Source organism: Pelodiscus sinensis, chromosome 2 (genome assembly GCF_049634645.1).
Source record: "Pelodiscus sinensis isolate JC-2024 chromosome 2, ASM4963464v1, whole genome shotgun sequence".
In the NCBI taxonomy this organism is placed as follows: Eukaryota; Metazoa; Chordata; order Testudines; family Trionychidae; genus Pelodiscus; species Pelodiscus sinensis.
In genome coordinates this window covers 144,474,811-144,492,299 of record NC_134712.1, presented here as the reverse complement: position 1 = coordinate 144,492,299, position 17,489 = coordinate 144,474,811, and the positions used below count along the sequence as shown (strand labels likewise).

Here is a 17,489-nt window from a genome sequence, read left to right as displayed (position 1 = left end):
CAGTTAACTCGAACTAAGGACTTAGTTCGAGTTAACGTTTAACTGCTGCATGTAGCCGCGGGCAGTTAGTTCGGACTAAGGGGATTTAAAAATGGCGCCCGGACGGGAAGATGCAAATAAAGCCCGGGATATTTAAATCCCGGGCTTCATTTGCAACTTCGAATGCCTACATTAGCCTCCCTAGTTTGAACTAGGGGGCTAGTGTAGACATACCCAGAGTACACCACTTTCTGATCTATAATACCACAAGGAAAACCAGGGACTACGGCCTCATCTGCTCACACTCACTGCATCTGTTTAACAACAGGTGTGATGCTAATAATCAAACTCGTGCAAAAGGGTCTATACCCAAGGTTGCACTGGTGTAAATTTTATGTTGAGACGACCCCCCACCCAACATGCTCTGATGTCTGGATCAACTTCTCTGAGGACATGTCTACACAGCAGGGTTAAAATCTAAATAAGCTACGCAACTTCAGCTACATCATTTGCATAGCTTAAGTCGAAATAACTTATTTCAGCTGTTGGAGCTGTCTACACAGCAGGAAGTCTGAGAAAGAGCACTCTTCCTTCAACTTCCCTTACTCCTTGTAAAATGAGGGTTACAGGAATCAGAGTAAGAAGTCCTCCAGCTCAACATTATTTTGACATTATGTTGAAATAACTGCTTGTAGTGTAAACACCAGCTATGTTATTTTGGAATAATATCAATTATTTCGAAATAACACCGCTGTGTAGGCATGTCCTGAAATTACAGTTGTTCATTTATTTTTCGAATGTGAATGACTTATTTATTGAAATCACTTTTGGCATATGAGCAATCAAAATATTCCATTTTTAAAGTAATTTTATAAGAAATTATTCTTACTTCCCTGTCACCCTATCAAAAGTGACCAAGAATGTAATGAACTCCACACACATAGAAGCAACATGCCTAACTTGCTCTGAAAACTGCGCAAGGCATCTCTGCGACTTTATTTCACTGAGCAGCCCAATGACATTGCACCATGGCCTGTGAACCTCTCAGATCTCATGCTAAATAGGGCTAAGGATATGGGAGAAGTATTTTGGAGAACTATATTTTCCAATGCCTATGTGCAATGTTCCCTGTAAGACAGGAGAGAGCAAGATATGGTCTGCGGATCATATTGGGCCGTCCAAGCCTTTCAATACATCCCACGCCCCACCCTGATGGGACTTTCAGGCACAGAGCAGCCCCACGGCATTCAGAGCGGCTGGCGGCTCCACGTAGCCCTCCGTGCTGCACAACCCTGGGAGTTGGGGGGAAGAGGCTTCATGTGCTGCCTCTGTCCCAGCACAATCTCTCAGCTCCCATTGGCCAGAAACTCCCCCGACCCAATGCATGGCGCAAGAGAGCCACATGGAACAGCCAGCCACTTTGAGTCTGGGGCTGTGGCTGGCAGAGGGGGCTGCAGCAGGACGGAAGCCTGCTTGAGGGTTCTGCTGGGCTGCTGGCCAGGAGCCACCTAGGTAAGCACCTGGCTATAGTCTGCACCTGGCACCCCACCCCCTCCTGGACCCCATCTCATTGCTCCAGGTCACCACCCAAACCCTCTACACCATGCACCCCCCGGTCACAGCTCCCTCCCAGTCCCCTCCTACACCTCCTCCTCTGAGGCCAGAATCCTTTCCTCCACCCACATCCCCTCCCAGACTCTGCACCTCAATCCTCAACCCAAGCCCTATACACCCTCCTTCCCCCATGCCCCAGGTCACAATTCCTTCCCAGATCCCACACTCCCTTCTACACCCCTTCTCCAGGCCAGAGTCCTTTTCTGCACCCATGCCCCCTCCTGGACCCAGCACCCTAATCACCTGCCCCAGGTCCCAATCTCCTCCTTCACCCAAAGTCCCTCTCAGACCCCACACACTCTCCTGCACCCTTTCCTGAACCCCTACTCCAAGCTCCCTACTGCACCCAACCTCCATCCCAAACCCCACACCCCTCCATATAAAAGTGAGACCCTTGACCACTTACCAATACCTTGGCATGGTCCCCCATCAAAAATTATTGCCCACCCTATTTTAACCTGAGCATTTGGGTAGCCACCCAGGAGATAGGTACCACCCAAATGATAAGCAGAGTGCCCACGGCCAGGAGCATGTGCTTCTACTTGTGGTGCACATCTGTATAGGCCTCATAAAATTTATTCTGCACATGGATGGAAAATATTAGAAGGAACATTGCCTAAGTGTATTCCCCATGTTCAATCCACATGTTGCCGTGTACTATTTAAAAGCTGCCAGTTTCCACTGCCTTTCAGTGATACACAGATTGATGCTTGTTTTATATTTGTGTTTAATGCTTTGGGAACTTTGGCTGATATAAATGTCAATCATTTTTATTTTATTGAAATCCTGAAAAATAGCCTGTAAATTGCTCTGCAATGATCAAACCCTTAAACATCTTTATCAAAAGTGTAGCGAACATATCTCCCAAGTGAGCACAGAAACAAAACTATCCTTTTAAGGTTTACAGCTGCTGAATGTCAGGACGTCATTAAAATGAGCAAGGTCACTGAAAGGAAAGCACTGGAGAAATCCCCTAGCTATATGCATGCAGCCTCGTTTGCAAATGTAATTCTGGAGTCTTAAACTTCAAAATATCACCTAAACTCAATAGATGTGCTGGCTGCGAGAAAGAAAGAGTTGTTCATAGAAGGACTGAGTCCCCTGGCACTCTTCCTTCAAATGATGTTACATTCGTTTCAATGACATCCTTCTATTCGACAGCAAGTCATTTCCAAAGGGGCTTCCAAGAGGGGAAGTTATGATCCATTAAGTGCTTCAACTTCTAAAGGTTAAAAACTGAGAAGAAATGACACAAGCCTGGGATGTTGGTTAGTGGTTATTTCATTCAAAAGCTACACATTCAGGGAGAGAATCTCTCTCGTCGAGGAGCTTAACTAAGCCAGGAGAGTGCAGTGAGGAGATCAGGACTTGGTTCATCTCTCTGAACACCAGGGGAGATCTGTGCCAGCCATTATTTAAAACAGCTTTGTGGCTATTCTGTTTGGGTATGTCTACACTACCCCGCTAGTTCGAACTAGCGGGGTAATGTATGCATACCGCACTTGCTAATGAAGCCCGGGATTTGAATTTCCCGGGCTTCATTAGCATAAGCGGGGAGCCGCCATTTTTAAATCCCCGCTGCTTCGAACCCCGTGTAGCGCGGCTACACGGGGCTCGAACTAGGTAGTTCGGACTAGGGTCCTATTCCGAACTACCGTTACTCCTCGTGAAACGAGGTGTACCGGTAGTTCGGAATAGGCACCCTAATCCGAACTACCTAGTTCGAGCCCCGTGTAGCCGCGCTACACGGGGTTCGAAGCAGCGGGGATTTAAAAATGGCGGCTCCCCGCTTATGCTAATGAAGCCCGGGAAATTCAAATCCCGGGCTTCATTAGCAAGTGCGGTATGCATACATTACCCTCCTAGTTCGAACTAGGAGGGTAGTGTAGACATACCCTTTAATAGTATCCCACTCATCATCCAGAGCATCTCTGAGGATACGTCTACACTTGCCCCCTAGTTTGAACTAGGGAGACTAATGAGGGTGACTGAAATTGCTAATGAAGCGTGAGATTTAAATATCCCGTGCTTGATTAGCATATTCCCGACCATTTTGGAAACTAACTAGCCCGAAGTAACTGTCCGCGTCTACACGCAGCAGAAAAGTGGAATTCTGAGATAAACCCTTTAGTTCAAATTAACTGTTATTCCTCGTGGAATGATATTTAAATCCCGCACTTCATTAGCAATTTCGATCGCCCTCATTAGCCTGCCTAGTTCAAACTAGGGGGCTAGTGTAGATGTACCCTGAGGTAGGGAGGGAAGGGGGCTGGGAGGGAGTAAAGTGGATCCACCTCCATCAGCTTTGCATGAGCTGAGAACTGTCCTCCAACAGGGACATTTTCAACTACAAGTTGAGCCTCTGAAATCCATCACTCTCTGGTCTGGCTCACCCATGTTCCTTGAGGACCAGGGATGTTGCTGGACCACAGAGTCTGTCTGGGAGCAGGGGCCACCCAGGACGAAGAGCAAAGCCCCAGCAAGTGGCTGCAGGTCTGGCGGCTGTGAGCCCCTGCTGGGCCGGTGGCTGGTAGCAGCAAGGTTGGCATGGTAGGGAGAGTGGATTCCAGTGGCCAGGGCTGGTGCCCCTATGTGGGGCTGACAGCCAGGAGAGGAGCCTTGACCTCCCCTGGTCCAGCAAAATCCCTGGTTTGGGACTGCTCAGGTCCCAAGGGTGATCTAATCTGTAGCTAGTTACACCCAGAGTTTCGATAGTTATGAAAATGCCAAGATAGAACAGATCTTTGAGAAACTGCCGCATCCCTGGAATAACGTCTGAAATTTTTATTAGCTGCTTCTCTTGCCATGCACGACATTTCAATTTTACATGCAGAACAGCTGAAGGGACACTGTCAGGCTGGTGCTGTGTGGTTGTTGTCTTAATAAGTCTTTAATTTGTGATAATTTGGAGGTGCCAGTTGCAAGTCCTTCATTAAGGCTGAGTTGAGTTTTTCACTTACAATAAGTATTCAAGCTCTTGTTACATATGAAAAGCACGTATGTTTTAGGCATTTCCTGCTGCTCCCCCAATTCCATTTCCTTCTTTTGGTGGAAACAGGTTCTACTGCTTGTAAATTCCTGTGTGCTGAGAATAGCAACTTTTAAGTTCAGCGGTTAAGGTGAAGAGATGGAAATGTGCACCAACAAAAATAAAAAATGTACTAACCCTCTGAGCACTGAAAAGAAGAAGTTACTCACCTTGTGCATCAACGATGGATCTTCAAGATGTGTGTCCCTGTCAGTGCTCCACATTAGGTGTCAGTGCATCCTCTCACCACTGAGCAGAGATTTTTCCTAGCAGTGTCTGGTCACATCACGCTTGTGTAGTAGCCACCTTGTGGCGCCACTTACATCTGTTGACTGTGCACACCGTGCAGTCCCCCTCAGTTCCTTCTCTACCATGGTATCAAGGATATGGACACCAAAGTAGACGGGAGGAAGGAGGGTACTCGAGCACCCACAGAGACACATTTCGAAGAACCATCGTTACAGCACGCAGTGAGTAACTTCTTCTCCTTTATGTGCTGTCTCTGTGAGTGCTCCACGTTAGGTGTCTGTAGAGCAGTGCCCCACTGGAGGAGGGCTTTGGAGACACGGTTAAGCTAGAGGTGAAAGAACAGCTTGTCCCATTGTGGCTAAAGAATTAGGGCCATTTGTTATGGCATAATGTCTAGCAAAAGTGTGCTCAAAGGATCAAGTTGCAGCCCTTCATATGTCCTACAAGGGTACATCTTTCAGAAAGGCTGTGGACATGGCTCTGGTGGAGTGAGCCATTACGTGCTGTGGAGGTTGCTTGTTGTGTAGAGTGTAGCAGGTATGTATGCATGAGGAGATCCACATTGAAAGCCATCAGGGTGAAATAGTGTCCTCCCCTGAACTGCTTGGCAATGAACAAAGAGAGTCTGGGGGACTTGAGGAAAGCTTGGGTCCTATCAAGGTAAACGTATGAGCTCGCCTGGCATCCAGTGTGTGAAGAGATGCCTGTAAGGTATTGTTGTGAGGTTTGGGGAAAAAAAGGTAGGCGGATGTATAGGATCATTGATGTGAAATGTGGAGACCACTTCTCGTAAAAATTTTGGGTGGGGACATAATGTAATTTTGCCTTTTGTAAATATAGTAAAGGGAGGGTCCACAATATAAGATGTACCCATCTTGCCGATGTTATGACAATGAGAAAAGCTATCTTCACTGACATATGGAGAAGGGAGCAAGTGGTTAATGGCTCGAACATCAGTCTGGTATCCCAGGGAGATGATGGTTCCCGAATTATTGGGTATTAATTTTAGATACCAGTTAAAAATCATTTATAGATAGGCCTAACTCCCTGAGTTCAAGGAGATACTCTAGTATGACCGGGAGGGGAACATTGGTTGGCAATGTTGTATGTGTCTGTTGGCACCAAGTGAAAAAGTGTCTCCACTTGTAGAAGTAAGTTTTTCTGGTGGTAGGTCAGCAGCTATTTAAAAGTATCTGTTTTCATTCTGAACATCATCACTTGACATAATGGAATCATGGAGTAGCCAGGCTTTGAGATGAAGAGCTGCTGGATTGGGATAGGTCTGTATATCGTGGGAGCGCGTGACAAGTACAGAGTACAAGACGGTTGAGGTAAGGGAACTGGGTCTGTCTGTGGCAGGTTGGGACCATACGGATGATAAGAAATCTCACTGGATTTTAGGATTCATTCGACTAATGAATGGCAGGAGTGAGAAAGCATAAAGAGGTGCTGTCTATGGAATTGAAAAGACATTTCAGAGGGATCCCCTGTTGGAGCCCGCTCTGGAGCAAAACTCATGGCATTTGTAGTTCATACGGCGGGCAAAGAGGTCGATGTTCGGTTCTCCTCAATTGTAGAATATTGTCTGGATGATTGCTGGGTGTATTTCCCATTCATGCTAATCCAAAAAGAGATGCTGTGGCCATCCACCATAGCGTTCTTTGCTCCGGGTAGGTATGATTCTAGGGGCATGGTGCTCTGGCAAAGGCACCAAAATTTTACCACTTCTGTACAAAGGGAGTGAGCTCATGCTCCACCTTGACAATTTATGTAGAACATATACTGTGTGTTGTCTTTGAAGATGTATATGATCTTTCCATATATTATAGGAAGGCCATTGAGAGCAGCTCTCAGTTCCAGAAGACTGATGTGAAGTTGAGCTTTGTGTGAAGACTATTTGCTTTGGATGATTTGCTAGTCAAGATGGGTTTCCCATCCCAGTAAGGAGGTATCTGTTGTGATAATATGAGATGGGGAGTCCTGCTGAAAAGAGACACCCTACATAATGTAGTGTTCTCTTTTCCACCATTCTAGAGAGGAGAAGTCGTGCGGTGGAAGTGATAATCTCTTGTGGAGTCTGTCGTAAGAAGGGATATATACAGTGGTAAGCCAGGCTTGGAGGCAGACATATGGAGCCTGGCATATTTCACCACATATGTGGCAGCTGCCATATGGCTGAAGATAGGCACATACAGTAGTAAAAGGACTGAACTGAACTGTGGAGATTAGGGAGGCGAGTATGTCAAATCTGCCCTACGGAAGTATGGCCTCAGCTTCTATGGAGTCAAAGTAAATTCTAGAATTTGAGTTGGTTCAAGAGTTGACTTTTGGAAGTGGATCTGTAGGCCTAAGAGTTGAAACAAACGCTATGTCTAGACTACAGGGTTTTTTCGAAAGAAGTGGCCTTTTTTTGAAAAAACTTCACTTGCATCTACACTGCTGCCATATTCTTTCGAAATTAAATAGAAAGAATGCAGCTTTTTTTCTACAACGGTAAACCTAATTTTACAAGGAAGAATGCCTTTTTTCCAAAGAGGTCTTTTGAAAAAAGGCGTTCTTGAACACAAACAGGGCTTTTTCAAAAGAGAGCATCCAGATTGCCTGGGTGCTCTCTTTCGAAAAAGCGAATCACTTTCGAAAAAAGTGGTGGCTGTCTAGACGATCTCTTTCGAAATAAATTTTTTCGATGATCTCTTTCAAAAGAAGCGTGTAGTCTAGATGTACCCCAAAAAATTGTTGTTTGTACCATGCATAGTGTGTCATAATGTAGTGCCTTGATTAAACAATTGTCAAAATAGGGGAAGACTATTACCCTCCAATGCTGCAACTACTGCTAGGGTTTTGGAAAAAAACCTCTGGGGACCAGAGACAAAACAAAAGGTAGCACCCAAGACTGGCAGTGTTTGGGGCTGACAGTAAAGCAAAGAAAGCACCTGTCCACTGGGTGGGTCATAATATGGAAGTACGCTTCTTGTACACTGAGAGCTGAGAACCGGTCTTCTCTAACACCATCTTGAACTTGTGATTTCATATAAATTTGTTGAGCCTCCTGAGATCAAGTACCTGTCTCCAACCCCCGGTTTTCTTTTGAGTGAGGAAATAATTGGAATAGAAACCTCTTTCCTCAATAAGGAGCCGGTACTCATCCTACTGCTCTGATTTGAAGTAAATGTTGCACCTCAAGACGTAATAGGTGTTTATGGGAAGAGTCACTAAAAAGGGAGGATGAAGGAAGGTTTGGTGAAATGGATATGAAGGCGATCAAATACCCAGAGTGGATGATCCCCAAAACCCATCGGTCCGATGTGATATTTGCCCACGAGTGGGGTAAAAAGGATGGAGGCAATGATTAAAGGGGTGGAGGAAAGTTGGTTGTGACTCTGGTACTGGGGAGAGGTCACTCAGACACTCAACCAATTTCTCAGAACTGTTAGCGGTACAGTAGAGGGTAAGCTCATTGTAGACTGTGACGGTATGTCTAAACTAGTTTACCCGACATAGTAATGAAGCGGGGATTTAAATAATCCCCGCTTCATTAAAATAAAAATGGCCACCACGCTGTGCCAACAATCAGCTGATCCATCACAGTGCAGCAGTCTAGACGTAGATCGGTCAACAAGGGAAGCCTTTGTTGACCGCTCTGGTAAACCTCGTTTCACAAGGCATAACGAAGCAGTGGACAAAGGCTTCCCTTGTCGACCGATCTGCATCTAGACTTCCGCACTGTGCCGGATCAGCTGATTGTCGGCACAGTGCGGCAGCCATTTTTATTTTTATTTAAATCCCCGCTTCATTAAAATAAAAATGGCCGCCACGCTGTGCCGACAATCAGCTGATCCGGCACAGCGCGGAAGTCTAGATGCAGATTATTTAAATCTGGAGCTATGTAGTCTAGACATACCCTGAATGTTGAGGTCTGCGCCATTGGAGGCATTGTTCTGAGTGGAATTCGAATGGTCTCTGCTGTGGTCTGGGATGAGATTCCCGTGGTCAGTGGTAAGGGGTGTACTGCTTATGATTATTCAGTGGGGTGTGAATACTAAGTGTCTAATCATGGCCCATGAAGCCTTCATGGCGTGAAGAACTTCATCCGTTTTGGTAGAAAAGAGGTGAGACTGGTTGAAGGGGAGGTCTTCCACATTCATCTGAAGGTCTTTTGGAATTCCCGAGACCTGAAGCTAGGAAGCCCTGCATGTCACTACTGCTGTTGCAGTTGTACGGGCTGTCATGCCCGCAACGTCCTTGGCCACCTGGAGGGCAATGCAGGATATTGTCTGACCCTCCTGTATGAGGGCCTTGGGCTAAGGGGAGGAGATCTGCTTGCTGCCCTGGTACATGGTGCTGTGTGGTGATGACTGTACAAGGACCAGGCATCTTAAGATGGCCAATGCATAGGGTGAGAGGGTGGCAGGTATGGCCACGGATGGCCATACTAGTGAGGGCCATAGGAAGGTCTAGTTGGTCTCTGTTCCCTTGGAGATCTGTGGTGGGTGGGTGAAGAGTGTTGGGAGGAAAAATGGCTATCCTGACCATCTGCTTTGACCTCACTGTTTGGTATGGAGAGAGCTGGACAAAGTGGTCACTGTTACATGATCAGTGCCGAGCAGCAGAGACTGCGGTACTGAAGAGATTTCTATGTCCAAGTGGTGAAAAAATTGAGTCAGTGCCAATGAGCACTTCAGCGTTGTATGCTTCAGTGCCAATCTGGTAGTAATGGCTGGTGCCGGGGGACCCTTGTTCGTCGGTACCAAGAAGGGTGTTAGGGCCAAAGCCAGTGCTGGTGGTGGCATGTCTGCACAGGTTGGCTTCAGTGCTGGTATTGTAGTTTTGCATGCTGGCTCAAAGACTGCCCTCTTAAGTGCCATTGACATTTGTGCCAAGACAGTACCAGAGGTGCTGGACTTGTCAGCGGTGCTCACTCTAGACCAGGTTGGCACCGCGGGTAGAGACCTCACCAGGGAAACATTTGATTTGAAAGAGTCCCGGTCTGAGGAAGAGAAGGCTTGCTTCCTCAAAGTAATGGAAGTCTCAACCTTGTCTTTGGACCTGGTTGTTGATGGGTCAGTGAAGGATCCATCTCTTGCTGGGTGGAGGGATTTTTCTAGGAGGATCATCGTCAGGTGCAGCTATCTCGCCAGGTCCTAGTCTTCATATTGCTGCAATATGAGCACTTCTGAAAAATGTGGCTCTTCCCAAAACAGCAAACACAAGAAGAATATCCATCAGAGATCAGCATGGCATTTCTGCGGGTGTCACACTTCTTGAAGCCAGGGGAACTGGGCATGACTACAATTAAGGGTTTTTTGTTTGTTTGTTTTTTTAAATGAGAAGACTTTCTCTGCATTTTTCTTTGTTGTTTTTTTAAGTAAGGGTTAGATTTAACTCTTTAGAACTAAAAGAAGAAAGGAGGGAGGGGAAAGGGGAAACATCTCTTCTCTCTCTGAAAAAAAAGGTGTGGGCTTTTTTTTTTTTTACAAAAAAGGTAAGGAGAAGGAACAGGAAGGAATAAATGAATAACAAGATGATTTCTTTGCCTTTTAGGTAAAGGAGCAATGAATGCTAAGAGATCCATCTGCTGCCAGGGATGGTAAAGAGGAATTGAGGGGGACCACACCACGCACGCAGTCAATGCACAAGCGGCACCTGGGGGTGGTTGGTGCGACCAGACTCTGCTAGAAAACATCTCCAACCACTGGCAGGAGAATGCCCCAACACCTAAAATGGAGCAACCACAGGAACAGCACTTGAAGAACAGAAATAAGAGAATAAGCAATGACTGTGCAATATATGTATTTAAATCAGGCTACCCAAATATCATGCAATTGGTTTTAAAATAATGATATTTTAAAGTAATAAATGTTGCATTCTTGTTATTAGCTTTCTGGTTTTTGAGTCTTCAAAGGACACAGGTCACATTGGAAGGTTTTTTTCCACACAACCATTATTGTTAGAAGTGTACTTTAAAAAAAATCAAAGTTGATGTTCTCGAATGATTCTCAAGAGCTAGGGCTTTTGAGAAAAACACCGTAAGTATGAGACTTACAATAAGGTTGTGAAATTTGGCAACAATGCCAACTGGTCCATAGGATGCCCATTGATTTAGCAGTTTGAAAATAATTTTGTACTCTGTATCTAAGAATTTAGAAAGCTAAAGAAAGCCAAGTATCTTGCAATTGTTTTAGATTCTGGTGTTGCAAAGTTGACCATCTAGATATGGCATACCTTTACTAAAAAATTTGATTTGAAGAAAGGTAGATTTGAAGGGTATATTTGATAAGGGCAACCTGTAGCTTTACTCTCATTCAAAACAATGCGAGATGGTAACCTTTTTTTGAAAGAGGGCAATTCTTGGTAGAATTCTCTCAAGTAAAACATTATCCTTTGCTAAGGGAGTAACTTTTAGTTATGGAGAATAACAGGGGAAAATGAACAATAGTGCTCTAAAATTATTCGGCTGTAACCTGTGCTGAAGGTTTTGATGTGTTTTAATTATATGGTAAGTTTGACAAGTCTATGTTATTCTGATTGAATCATTAAGGCAAAAAAGTGGTCTGATGTAGGGTGATGAATGTTTTAAAGGAATTGTTTTTAATTCATTTAATTCCTAAAATAACGAATGGATTTATTTGTATGATTTTAGAAAAAGTATTCTAAACTTCAAGTCAGCATAGTAAATTTGGGGAGGATACACATAATCCCTCCTCCCTTGTAAACATCAGGTGTTCTCCTTCTTGCCCCAATCCCACAATGCAGAATATCCTAATGAGGCTGTGGAGGAGAAATGACTGAGAACATAGTCCCTTTAAGTCCACATCAGGGTGATTCACAACTTGTACCAGTACATCAGTGGTCCGCAACGCGGTGCCTGCGGGCGTCATGGTGCCCACCGGGACATTTATGTGTGCCTGCCAAGTGACCAGGGCCGGCCCAAGCCATTCTTGCACCCCGGACCCCGGGCGCATGCGCAGCCCCCGCCCCCGGGTGCCTGGCAGCCGCAAAAGGTGAGGGACCACTGCAGTACATATATTTAGAATCTGGAGAACATGTCTGAACAGACTGCATTAAGGTTTAGGAAGCTGAAACTTTAAAACTAACACATATCTCAGGGCTCCTAAAAATAGCCCAATATTTAAAACAACAGCAGATACACAAGTGCAAAGTCCTTACCTGAAACTGACATGCACATTTCAAGCCATCTCCATCTTCTTTACATACTCCCCCATATTTACATGATGATTCATCACACACTCTTACTTCAGACTCCCTTACATTTAGTTCTGTAAAAGGGGAAAAAAGAAAAATGATGTCTATAATGTGGTATGATTTATTTTTGCTATAATAATGTCAGCGTCATCTTTACACCACTAATTTTCCCACACAGCTTTTTTTTTTCAAAGTAGATAGTCTTGTTCCATTTGCTGTGTGCCAGTTGGCTAGCAGTCTGCTCCCAAGAGGTATAGCTGTTCAATTGGTACTGTAGGTACAGCTCCATTCTGCCTCATCACACAAACAGCTCCAGAACTGGCACACGCACTGCCAAAACAGTTACTGTCTTCCATATTCTCACGAGCAGTGCTTTCGCCAACCTACAACCCAAGGGGACATTCCCCAGACAGATAATAGCAGGAGTCAAGATACACACACAAAATATATAGACCATGTCCCCTCTGCCCATTCTACTTTTCTTGTCACAGAACCTGATGGGAGAGCCGTGCTGTGGATTTTAGCGGAGACTAGAATCTGTTCAGCAAACATCTGTCCTCCACTCCAGACCACATTACAAGCCACACTCTGCTCTTGTAGACCGAAAACCCTGTAACTATGTACAATATTAGTAGTAGGAGGAGTATTATGGTAGTACCTTGGAGCTCCAGTCATGAACCAGGACCCCACTGTACTAGGCACTATTCCATAAGGGTATGTCTACACTTGCTCCCTAGTCCGAACTAGGGATGCAAATGTAGCATACTGAAGTTACTAATGAAACGCAGGATTTAAATATCCCGCGCTTGATTAGCATAGTCGCGTCCGGTCGCCATTTTAAAAATCCACAAGTCCAAATTAACTCGCTGTATATAAACGCGGTATTCTGAAAGAAACCCCTTCCCTTGGATTAACTGTAGCATGAGGAGTAATAGTTAATCCGAGAGAAGGGGTTTCTTTCGGAATACCACGTCTACACGTGGCGAGTTAATTCGGACTAGTGGATTTTTAAAATGGCGACCAGACACGAATATGCTAATCAAGCACGGGATATTTAAATCCTGCGCTTCATTAGCAACTTCGGAATGCTACATTGGCATCCCTAGTTCGGACTAGGGAGCAAGTGTCGACATACCCTAACAGAATAAAGTGCTTACTCTGCAAAGTGAAAGCGTGACTGTAGCATTGATAGGAGTGCCCGTTAACTTTAGTGTAATTAGTGTGGGCAAGAGTAGCAGTGCAGATGCAATGACATGGGTGAGCAACCAGAGTACAAGCCCTCTAGAGACCCTGAGTCCCTGCTTGGATTGCTAGCCCAGGCCACTCAGTTTGCACTTCTGTTAGCTTTTATCTAGCTAGCCTAAATGGTAAGACAGAGGTAGGCCTAACTGTGTTATGATCACACCTTCATTTTGAAGTACAGGCATACCCTAAGTCAGGGGTGGGCAATAAAGCAGTGGTGGTTCACCACGGTTAGTCCTTGGGGGGCTGGCATCACTATATTTACCTGCCCCTCCACAGGTACAGGCAAATGCAGCTCCCATTGGCTGGGAACAGTGACAACAGGAGCTGCAATCACTGGTACCTGTGGCCATTCACGTAAATCTTGTGGTGGCGGCTCCGCAGAAATTAACCTTGGCGAACAGCCGCCATTTTTTCATCCACTCCTGATCTAGACCATCCCTGACAGGTGTTTGTCCCACTTGCTCCGAAAAATCTCCATTGATGGAGATTCCACAGCCTCCCTAGGCAATTTACTCCAGTGCTTAACCACCCTGACAGTTCAGAAGTTTTCCTCATGATAGGCAGTTTTCTCAGTGCACCAGCTGCCTCACTGTTATCAAGTTTCTTGTAGCCATCACAACAAAGAAGAGCTTTAGGGGGAGATTTGAATATTATTAACCCCAAACATAAACATGAGGTTTATGCAGGAGAGAGAACAATGAGGGTGGGATTACTTAACAAGCTCAGTGCTTAACTCTCCCTGAAGAAAATGGGAGTTATATCACCGACTTCAGTGGAAGCCAAGTAATTACAGCACTGTGTGCTTTTAAAAATCCCACTCTCACAATTTAGCTTGATAGCATTCCTTTAAAAGGAAAAGTGGCTTTCTTGCTTGGGGCTAGATTTGTGTTACAGACTTACAGAGCTGTACAGTAAGTAGTACAAATCACAAACACAGATCCATCTACACTTGTGTTTTTCAGAACTTTCTTTGGATAATACTTGGAAGCAAAACTGCATTCAGATAACTGGGCTGAATAAGAGCAGAAGTTAAAGTAGTACTTCACACTGTTCAGGAATTGTGAAATGCATGTGCAAGTTAAAACAAAATGGTTAAGATCATCATTTACCGGCCAATGCTGGTGGTAACCCTCCTGCTGAAATGTCAGTATTCAGCCACCACAGAGACAGACACTATATAAAACCAGAGGAGATGTCATCATTTGTGACATTGGCAATAAAAACCCAATAGAAAGAAATATATAGAACATGCTTCCATCATGCTTTGATATGAGTTTAAGAACAAAAACCATATTGCCAGACTTTCTAAGGTGGGTGGTATGGAACCGTGCATGTGCACAATATATGCTACAGTAATGTTACTCTAGGAGACAGCATGAGTCAGCATGCTTGCCTTGGATGTGGAGCAAGGAGATGCACACTCTGCACCTGGCACTAGCACCGACTTTCTGGGTGATGTGGGGCATGTCATTCTACTTCTTTGTCCACCAGGCTTCCCATCTGTACCATGGGGATAATTATATATACACCATCTTTTGTAAAGTGCTTTGAGATCTGCAAACCAAAGAGCTATGTAAGAACCTGATATTATAAGCCAAATGCTGAAGGGCCTTTGACAACCCCCAAATTAGGTAAACATGAACATGTGCATGTGTAATAACTTCACCTAGTTGTGATGCAGCAGCACAGAATTCTGCCTTGGGGAAAGAGATAGCCAAGCAGAGTGCAACCCCAAGGTGGGAAGGGTACTTGAAGCCACACGAAGGAACGGCTGGAAAAAGGTGAAGGAGAAGGAAGGAGGAAGGAAGGAGAAGAAGGAAGGAGATGCTGAGCTAGTGGGTGAACTGGAGCCTGGGTGGGAAGTCAGAGGATAAAATAAAATAAGAATAGGGAATAAAAGCAGAGGACTAGGAAGTGAGAAGAAGGAAAGAAGGAAAACAGGAAGGCTACGTCTACACTGGCACCCTTTTCCGGAAATGCTTAAAACAGAACAGTTTTTCTGTTATAAGTATTTCCGGAAAAGTGTGTCTAGATTGGCAGGACACTTTTCTGGAAAAGCACTTTTTCCGGAAAAGCGTCCATGCCAATGTAGACGCACTTTTCCGCAAAAAAGCCCCAATCGTCATTTTCGCGATCGGGGCTTTTTTGCGGAAAACACTACTGTGCTGTCTACACTGGCCCTTTTCCGGAACAGTTTTTCCAGAAAAGGACTTTTGCCCGAACGGGAGCAGCATAGTTTTTCCGGAAAAACAATGACGATTTTACATTAGATCATCATTGCTTTTCCGGAAAAGCAAGCGGCCAGTGTAGACAGCTCGCAGCTTATTCCGGAAAAGCGGCTGCTTTTCCAGAATAAGTGGCCTAATGTAGACACAGCCGAAAGGTTTCAGGACAGAAGAAAAAGAAAAAATAGACTTCCTGGGTATGTGAGCCAATGCTGTTAGAGAAGGGAAGAAGAGGGAAATCAACAGACTTACCATAGAAGTCTGAAGTGGGGAAACTGAAAGGAAATATAACTGGTGAAAAAGGGATTAATAAAAAAGATGCAGATAATCCTGGAAGCCATGAATGAAAAACCCACCTACAAACGACCTACATACAGCACTGGAACAGAGAGGCTACGTCTACATTGGCCCCTTTTCCGGAAGGGGCATGTTAATTTCACAGGTCATAATAGGGAAATCCGCGGGGGATTTAAATATCCCCCGCGGCATTTAAATAAAAATGTCCGACGCTTTTTTCCGGCTTTTAGAAAAGCTGGAAAAGAGCGTCTACACTGGCCCCGATCCTCCGGAAAAAAAGCCCTTTTCCAGAGGATCTTATTCCTACTTCAAAGTATGGATGCTTCAAAGTAGGAATAAGATCCTCCGGAAAAGGGCTTTTTTCCGGAGGATCGGGGCTAATGTAGACGCTCTTTTCCGGCTTTTCTAAAAGCCGGAAAAAAGCGGCAGACATTTTTATTTAAATGCCGCGGGGGATATTTAAATCCCCCGCAGATTTTCCTATTACGACCTGTGAAATTAACATGCCCCTTTCGGAAAAGGGGCCAATGTAGACGAGCCCAGAGTGTGACTGTGCAAACATTTATTGCCTGAATAGGTTCAAAGGTGCCCAATGGATAAGTAAGGGTCACTAGAGGAAAAAGCCCCACTTGTGGATAAACTTGGTGAAAAGAGGGAGAGCTACAGGAGCACTGAAGTGGAGCATTTAAGTGGAAGAGAAGCAAAGAATAGGACAGCAAGAGTGAAGCTGGAGTTACAGTCCAGGACTGGAAAAGTTAATTATTCTCTGAAGTGACACAGAATGTTGTACGGTGATTGCTTTTATTCTTGTTAATAAGAATGCACATGGCACTAACTGGACAGCATATACAAGCTCACAAATGTTAATGAGACGGTAATTTATGATTTATGATTATAAATAATAAGTCTTTGGCAATGTTCTATATTATTAATGCTCCAGATACAATCTTGGGGCTTTCCCTTATTAAGTTCTAAAAATTTAAAATGATCCTTTTTGTCTTCGTTTGCCTTCTGCCTCCCCTCCTAGTTAGCCTTGCTCAGTCTAGCCTGGTCACCACACGTGTTCTCAAATGATAACGGTGATGTTGTCTATACAAAGGGTGACCATTTCTATCACTGCTGTTACCTTTGTTACACAATTTCCATAAATCTTAGACAAAGTGCATCATGTAAGGTGTCAGTAGGAAAGTTACAATTTGCTAAGTACAATTCTTGTGTATATGCATGTATTATCTTTATCTCTGAAGTTACGAATATTGGCTATGTACCTGTATCTTAAACATGGTAACATCCTCCAGACAGATTTACATCAGGTCTAGATAGCTATGTATTGATGGCCTAATAAGGACACTCCACTCTCACAATGGCCCATTCAAGAAGAAACTCATCCTGCCCAGTCGCTCTTCCTATGGATGCTTCAGACAGGGAGGAGTCAATGGCCAGTCCCAGTGATTCAGCAAACCATGTGAGGGCATGTTATATACTCATGTGACACCCGACTGTATCTTGGACCGGTAACTTTACATACAAAGAAACTGCGGGCTTTGTTTCAACCAGTACATTTTCATGCATGTGGCCAAAGATAATAAACTACTCCAGAAATGCCTTCATTTTGCCTCTTTCCTGATCCCATTCTCTGGACTGTGGAT

General features: G+C 44.7%; 1 protein-coding gene across 1 annotated transcript in view; it reads right to left on the bottom strand.

Annotated features, from left to right (window-relative positions):
- LOC102449975 (tomoregulin-1) overlaps positions 1 to 17,489 on the bottom strand; it is a 217,615-nt gene that overhangs the window by 79,840 nt on the left and 120,286 nt on the right. The window contains exon 2 of the mRNA XM_075921539.1: positions 12,038 to 12,147. Coding sequence (XP_075777654.1) covers positions 12,038 to 12,147 — 110 coding nt within the window. The remainder of the gene's footprint in view (positions 1 to 12,037; positions 12,148 to 17,489) is intronic.